The 7,648-nt window shown below is 41.6% G+C and overlaps 1 protein-coding gene across 1 annotated transcript; it reads left to right on the top strand.

Moving 5' to 3' along the window:
• The first annotated feature begins 1,549 nt into the window (after positions 1 to 1,549).
• On the top strand, positions 1,550 to 6,971 carry LOC310785864 (putative rRNA-processing protein EBP2). Its single transcript, XM_083647027.1, has 9 exons — positions 1,550 to 1,724; positions 2,369 to 2,452; positions 2,603 to 2,775; positions 3,218 to 3,341; positions 3,634 to 3,723; positions 4,985 to 5,060; positions 5,378 to 5,474; positions 5,609 to 5,783; positions 5,915 to 6,971. Exons 1-9 carry the CDS (start codon positions 1,629 to 1,631, stop codon positions 5,960 to 5,962), a joined length of 963 nt encoding a protein of 320 aa, XP_083503153.1. The 5' UTR covers positions 1,550 to 1,628; the 3' UTR covers positions 5,963 to 6,971.
• The last annotated feature ends 677 nt before the right edge of the window (positions 6,972 to 7,648 follow it).

Here is a 7,648-nt window from a genome sequence, read left to right as displayed (position 1 = left end):
GAACAAGATAATTTCATACATGACCCAACAGCCTCAGACGGTAAAACCAAGCCCATTATCTGATCATGTTTTGGTGGTCGTTTTGCCCATCCACTCTTTGGCCCTCTTCTTAACAGGGTCCAACTCAAAGCTCTTCCACAAACCCACCATCTCATCGCCAGCAACAGTAGCACAGCTAGAGTTGTCTGCCGTTGAGCTCTGCAGCTCTGGAGAGAGATGTGTGATGGGTGAGTGTGTGTTGTATAGACTTGAGTGTTTCTCTTCATTTGCAAAGGTGGAAATGTTAAAGGACTGTGCTGCTGGCAATATCACCTGTATCATGGTTTGATAAATACATCTGAAAAAGGGTGTTTACTCTTTGTCATTTTATGTAGACTCAAAAAGTGGTTTTACACAGTTGATTTCAGTTCATTGATCAGTGTAGAGAGTAAAGTCTGGTGCTGTAGGTGAGCATGTAAACATGGTGCTTTGTGACCACCAAAACACTACATGAAGAAAAGGAGAAGAACCACGATTGATTTATTTATTTATTTACGTGTCATGCACTCTAGGTTTTGATTGCTGCCTTGCAAATAAGTAGCTAACTAATCCCGATATACAAATATCTATCTGTCTGTCTGTCTGTCTGTCTGTCTGTCTGTCTGTTTGTCTGTCTGTCTGTTATAGAATACCACAGGTGATAAAAACACCATGAAGTATGATAAGGTCACAATTAAATCACTACTGAGGACCACAGTCCTTATAGGAATACTACCCGATTATGATACCTGGCTGTGATTATAAATATATGTATTGGTATTATTCTTGGCTACACAAAGCATTAGCTATTAGTGAAGTGTAAACAGTAAATAAACAATTTTAACCAAATGTCAAACTTCACTAAATAGAGGCAGGCTTTCCCTCCAACCAGAGACTACCAGGTGATTCCAGTGATTAGCAGATAGCCTACCTTACAGAGATGGAGCAGTTTGACACACATACCGTAAGTACAGTTTCAGCATTGGAGTTTCAACTACCCGCTACAATGTGGTCAGGTGTGCGACAGCACCTCCAGAAGGATTCCCTACGCATAGCACATCCCAAAATGGTATGTAGGCTATTGATATACAGACCTATCATATAGGCTATTTTTTTTACTTTGATATAAAAAAAAACTAAATGTGCCATTACACCCCCCCCCCCCACACACACACACACACACACACTTTTTTTTATACTCACGGAGCCTCTTGGCGTGACGATGGAAAATAGGATGTTCACTCTTTTTGAGGAAAAAGAGCAAAAGGAAATCCACTGTCTTTATTTTGCATTAGTAGTACTACCACTAATGCAAACTACTACTAGTAGTTTGCATTAGTGGTAATAGAGTAGTAGATTTTTAGTAGGTTTCACTGTATTTAGTGATACAGCCTGAGCCTACCTTTGATGACATCTGAGGGTTTTGTTGTTGTTTTTTCTGCTGGAACTGTCGATCGCCACAGATTCGTTCCGCCGGAGGACATTGTTGGTCGGACATTCAACAACACATCGACTTCCTCCCCACGTGAAACCTTCATGCGTGTGAGAAGAAATATATGCACACCCGTTTTTTCACTTTCTAAGCCAGTCTGGTCGCATATTCTGATTTTATGATTATCAATAACAACATTATGGATGCCCTAGAAGAGGACGCCCAGCTCGACTCGGAGTCAGAGTCGGAAAACAGTGAGATATCAGACGAAGGGGTGAGTGCTAACATTAGCTAACGGTAGCTAGCCTCCTTGCTCTGTAACGTTAACCATAGCCTCAACGCCAGACTACGTTAACCAAAGAGTTTCAAACACTTTCATGCCAATTAAGAGTCACATTTAGCTTTGGCGATTTTGACGGACTCCATACAATATTTTGTTGTTTGATACAGTCTAGTATAACGTACAGAACTAAACACCTGTTTGGAATGGGAAGATAACAGTGGTGAGGGTGAAGCCTCTCCGGTCATTCATTATACCAGCTACATTCTAAACAGTCACATCTTCAGCTGAAATAGAATATTAGCTAATCAACTAACGTTAACTTACACTATGCTGCGCCTGTTGCTTAATGCACTTTTTATACTCTTTTTTTAAAGTTTTGTTGTGATGCTTTTAAATGTCCATTTTATTCTCTTCTTTTCTTTTCTTTTCCTGTCAACCATTTTATGTGAAGCACTTTGAATTGCCTCTGTGTATGAAATGTGCTATACAAATAAACTTGACTTGACTTGACTATTCCTCAATTTTGCCATGATATCTCGCTTTGGTTGGGCATGGTGGAACTGTCTCTAATTAGCTGTGTGTGTGAGAGTGAGAGAGAAAGAATAACGTTCTTTATCGACTTGTGTTTTCTTTAGCTTCAAGAAGCCTTCGCAAAGGGGTTGTTGAAACCTGGCATGAACGTCTTGGTAGAGGAACCCAAAAAACTTGCCAACAATGCGGTGAGTTGAGAACAGATGCCCACTATGCCATTTTAAAACAGTAAATAAACAAAATAGCATAGATAAGAATCCTGGCTCTATACTCTATAGCATTACTTAACATCCATGGTCATTTGATAATACTGTCTTCAATATTCATTTTACATGCAGGAGACTATGAAGCAATGCCTTGCCGGCTTCCGTAAGCACCTTCCTTGGGTGGAGAGGCTGGACCTGACCAACCCGCCTGCTGACGACATCATAGCCAAGGCAGAGGGGAAACTACCCAGTGCGACCAGTGGAGAAGTCAACGCAGAGGATGATTTCCAGAGGGAGATGTTCTTGTGAGTGATCAGAAGTTGATATACAGCAGTCCCATCAGATATGGATGAAACAAACCATAATCTATCAATGATGTTGAACGTCACTCTAATTTAAAACTTTATATCATTATTGTGATGTGATGTTGATATACTTAAACAAAAATGGTTCAGTAAGTGTCTATAGATATTTTGGTTCATTCAAAATGCAATATTTATTTTGGATGGAACAAGTACAGAGTAATACTTGCTATTGGTGATACATAAACACTTTGTAGCATTTAGTGCTAGTGTCACAGCAATACTTTGCAGTTTTCACTCTGAAGAATACATTTGGCACAAAGACCGCTGCTGTGTGATTCATATGGAATTGGCCCTTTTATAAAAGTATCTCAACACTGGAGCAGAGTGTGTGACACATGAATAATGTGTGGACCCCTTTGTGACACATCTGACTGTTTTCTAGCTACCGACAAGCCCAAGCTACAGTTCTAGAGGCTTTGCCCCTCCTAAAAAAGCTTGGCATCTCCACCAAGAGGCCAGAGGATTACTTTGCAGAGATGGCCAAGTCAGACCAGCACATGCAGAAGGTGAGGCGTTTATCCAAGTGGCTTGTCCACAACCAAGATGACATGGATGCAGTTTTAATGACGTAAAAGTCCAGTTGTTTTCAGCCCTTCAACCTTCATCAGGGTGATATGCGCAACTGACAATATCCTTAAATTTTTGATGTGTGCTTTATAGGGCATTTTTGGACCTGTTAAAACGGAAGAGCGTGTGACTGGATTTTTATTTCATTATACTGATGGCATCAACCACCAGGTCAACAATCACACTTCAAGTCAATTGGTATCACATGTATGCTTTTTCTCCTCTGTCCAGATCAGGAAAAAACTGATGTCAAAACAGGCAATGCTGGAGAAGTCGGAGAAGGCCAAGAAGCTCAGAGAGCAAAGGAAGTTTGGCAAAAAGGTTGGTCCCTCTTTTTTAAGGCTACTCTGGAAAGCCCTTGCTATTAATTCTACTAGGGCTGGCCTGAATAAAAAATGTTGGGGCTCTGAATATTCAATATTTAAACGCTATAAAAAAAAAATATATATATATAAAAAAAAACGTGTGATTTGCGGTGACGAATCCTTCCATCCCGTCCCGTCCCGCATCCCCTCCTCTCCTGTGGCTGCGCCGTGTCGGTCGTTTCAGCAGGCTACTGTCTCTGCGCACCTTACATTCAACTGGTCCAACTGGCTGCTGGATCTCATAGCCTGCGCTGTCCACATCGTCTCCTACATTATAAAAAGAAAAACGAATATCCCAATGCCAAAATTGAAAACCGTCTGCCTACCCAACGAACGGATCGTCGAACATTCGGGTCCAGCCCTAAATTTGACCTCACTTCTTTGCCTTTAATATTATCCTATGAAGGTCAGCTGTAATATTGCAGCCAAATTGTCTTCTGTTGACTTCCGCTGCTCTTCATAAGATCAAGACCGGTTGAGAGAACAAACTCTGTGTTACTTTGTCTGATGAACCTCATCCAGTTCAAAGTATTCCATAGCATCCATCCATCCATCCATCAGCTAGATTATTGAAGAATGATCCTAACCTCTGTGATATTTGTGACAGATGCCCTCAAGCACCAGCAAACTTGACTCATATGTTCTGGTCAGGTCCACAAGCTTGGTGGAATTACTGGAGGTCTTTCTTTGATCTTTTATCAGAAATACTAGAACTGACATTGGACCCATCACCTCACATTGCGATCTTTGGTATCCCTGAGGAAGGGCTCGGATTCACTGCTAAACAGACCAATGCCGTTGCCTCTTTAATTGCCCCTTCGTCGAATCCTCCTTTTGTGGAAAAATTGCTCACCCCCTTCTAACACATCCTACGTGCGAGATCTAATGTCATTTCTGAAACTGGCAAAGATAACATGTGTGGTCCGTGGCTCAGCTCAGAAGTTCTACAAACACTGGCAGGCTCTTATCTCTCACTTTGAAAATATGCAAACTATCACAAGACTGATCTCTCAGTTGACATTGTCATTATTATTGTTATTATTTATTGTTTTATTGTGTTTTTATTAGTAGGAAAGGGGATGTTGGGTGGGGGGGATCATGAGGGGGGTCTACTGTATTAAAAAAAAATTATAACACTGTTCACCTTGCAACTTGTTAAATAAAATCTGTTTATCTGTTGGCGTGAAGAATTAACATACATTTTGAATGTGCTCCAGGTCCAAGTGGAAGTGATCCAGAGGAGACAGAAGGAGAAGAAGGCCATGATGTCTGCTGTAAAGAAGTTCCAGAAAGGTGGGTTCTTACAGATGAACTCTGGTTTGGTTGGCAGTATATAATCACAGACTGCATTGCTTTCTGAAGCAGCCTTGTTGGTACCATGACCAGCTGTGGGCATGTCACATGACCAGCTGTGGGCATGTCACATGACCAGCTGTGGGCGTGTCACAGCGGTGATGGGATGAGAGGTCCATCAGCAAGCTGCTTTCCTATGTTTCCTCAAAATAGTAATGTGTAGAATAGAAACGTTACAGATTACTTCCTTTTTTCACATCAGCTGTGTACTTGAGTCACTTTAAGGCTTTACATTTTTGATCATCCCCACTCATTAGGAATGACTGACAAACTGGATTTCTTGGAGGGAGACAAGAAGAATCCTAAAGGATCTTCTCAGCCCGTCCAGAAAGAGAAAGCACCGAACAAAAAGGGGTGAGGTCAATACTTCAGCTATGCACATTCATCATAATAACAACAGTAACAATAATAATGTTGTTGTTGTTTAATATTCACGTGTGTGGGTGGCATTTCTGCAAGTACTAAAAACTAAACTGACGTGTTGACAGCCCCAACGCCAAGCGGAAATTCAAGGACCAGAAGTTTGGCTTTGGCGGCAAGAAGAGTGGGAAGAAGTGGAACACCAAGGAGAGCCACAACGATATGTCTGCTTTCCGCGCCAAAACGGCTCACGGGAAAGGAGGCAAAGGAGGGAAGAAAGGCGGCAAAGGAGGCAAACAGAATGTAAGTTACTCACACGTAGAACTCTGTCATTAAATACACAACATTTGTGCAAGGAATTGATGTAGTTACTATAAAAACGGCACACTATGTTTCTCCCCCCCCAAGCTCCAACTCTTCCCTCTGGTTTTCAGAAGCGGCCGGGCAAGTCCGTACGCCAGAAGATGAAGTCTCGCTCGTAAAAGCAGCAGACCCAAGGCTCCACCTGATGGGGACTGGTCCCGTCTGTTCCCCACATCCTAGGCAGAACTTTTCTGATACCTGCCTCTCAGTGCCTTCAGGACACAGGCACACACACACACACTGTACAATACACCTTCCAGATTGATACTCTGTCAGCCCTGGGCCAGCCACAGGAAGAGCCTTGTCCATGCGTGACGCTATGGACACTAACTCGAAGGACGTGGCTCGTTAAGAGATCAGCTTCCTTTGCAGAAATGGCAAAGATAAGAGCCGACTGCACAGGTAACCAAAATACAAACGTGCTGTCCTGTATTTCCCCATGGGGTGTAAAGCAAATGTGAATTTGGATGTTAAGAAATCATTTGTTTTTTGTGTTCTCATAGTCACGGACATTTTTTTTTTTTTTTTTTTGCCTATTTGACAAGGTTGTTGTAAATTCTTTTGTGGATTATTGTATTACATTACCTAACCTAGCTTCCTTAATATCTATGTCAACCTCTTTGCCATGTAATCTACACTGAATGTGCTTCTTTAGAGTTTGGTGAAATCCCCCCTGCTTCCCCCCCCAAGTCAGCTTCTTGCCTCTTGATTCTCTCCCATTTGACGTGACATTAGAATACTGAGCAGCTGTCCGTTTTCTGTTATTTTTTTATGTTAAACTTCCTTTATTCATAACCAAGTAACCAAATAAAAACTATTTGCATATAACTGAACAAGATAATTTCATACATGACCCAACAGCCCCAGACAGTAAAACCAAGCCCATTATCTGATCATGTTTTGGTGGTTGTTTTGCCCATCCTCTCTTTGGCCCTCTTCTTAACAGGGTCCAACTCAAAGCTCTTCCACAAACCCACCATCTCATCGCCAGCAACAGTAGCACAGCTAGAGTTGTCTGCCGTTGAGCTCTGCAGCTCTGGAGAGAGATGTGTGATGGGTGAGTGTGTGTTGTATAGACTTGAGTGTTTCTCTTCATTTGCAAAGGTGGAAATGGAAAAGGACTGTGCTGCTGGCAATATCACCTGTATCATGGTTTGATAAATACATCTGAAAAAGGGTGTTTACTCCTTGTCATTTTATTCAGACGCAAAAAGTGGTTTTGCAGAGTTCATTTCAGTTCATTGATCAGTGTAGAGAGTAAAGTCTGGTGCTGTAGGTGAGCATGTAAACATGGTGCTTTGTGACCACCAAAACACTACATGAAGAAAAGGAGAAGAACCTTGATTGATTGATTGATTTACATGTCATGCACTCTAGGTGCCCAACCCCCATGGGTTTACAAGACACAACAATAAAACAGAACAATAAGCAACACCACAATGATACATTTAGAATACAAGTCGTAAGACAGCAATGGATCGGACAGCAATATAAAAACCAATATATCAATTTCTAAATAGAAGGTTCTGTCTTTGCTCCCATGCTTGACAGATAACATTTGCAATGAGGAAGATTCCTTTGCTCAAACATAGCTCAAGTTTCTCATAGTCATCCATCTCAAAAAAGTCAATGTAAATAGAGGACATTTTGCTAAAGACGAGTACATCCCTTGCATCATACGCAGAGCAGTGCATGCATGTTAGATGCATGTAAGATTTTCGATTCATACTTTGAGGAGCCATACTTCTGGTTTGATGCAACTTTCTATTGTTCTTTGCCTGTTGAACACAACAGCAATTTTGGCT

Source organism: Poromitra crassiceps, assembly GCF_964638095.1.
Source record: "Poromitra crassiceps genome assembly, chromosome: 12".
In the NCBI taxonomy this organism is placed as follows: Eukaryota; Metazoa; Chordata; class Actinopteri; order Beryciformes; family Melamphaidae; genus Poromitra; species Poromitra crassiceps.
This window is presented reverse-complemented; position numbering and strand designations above follow the sequence as displayed.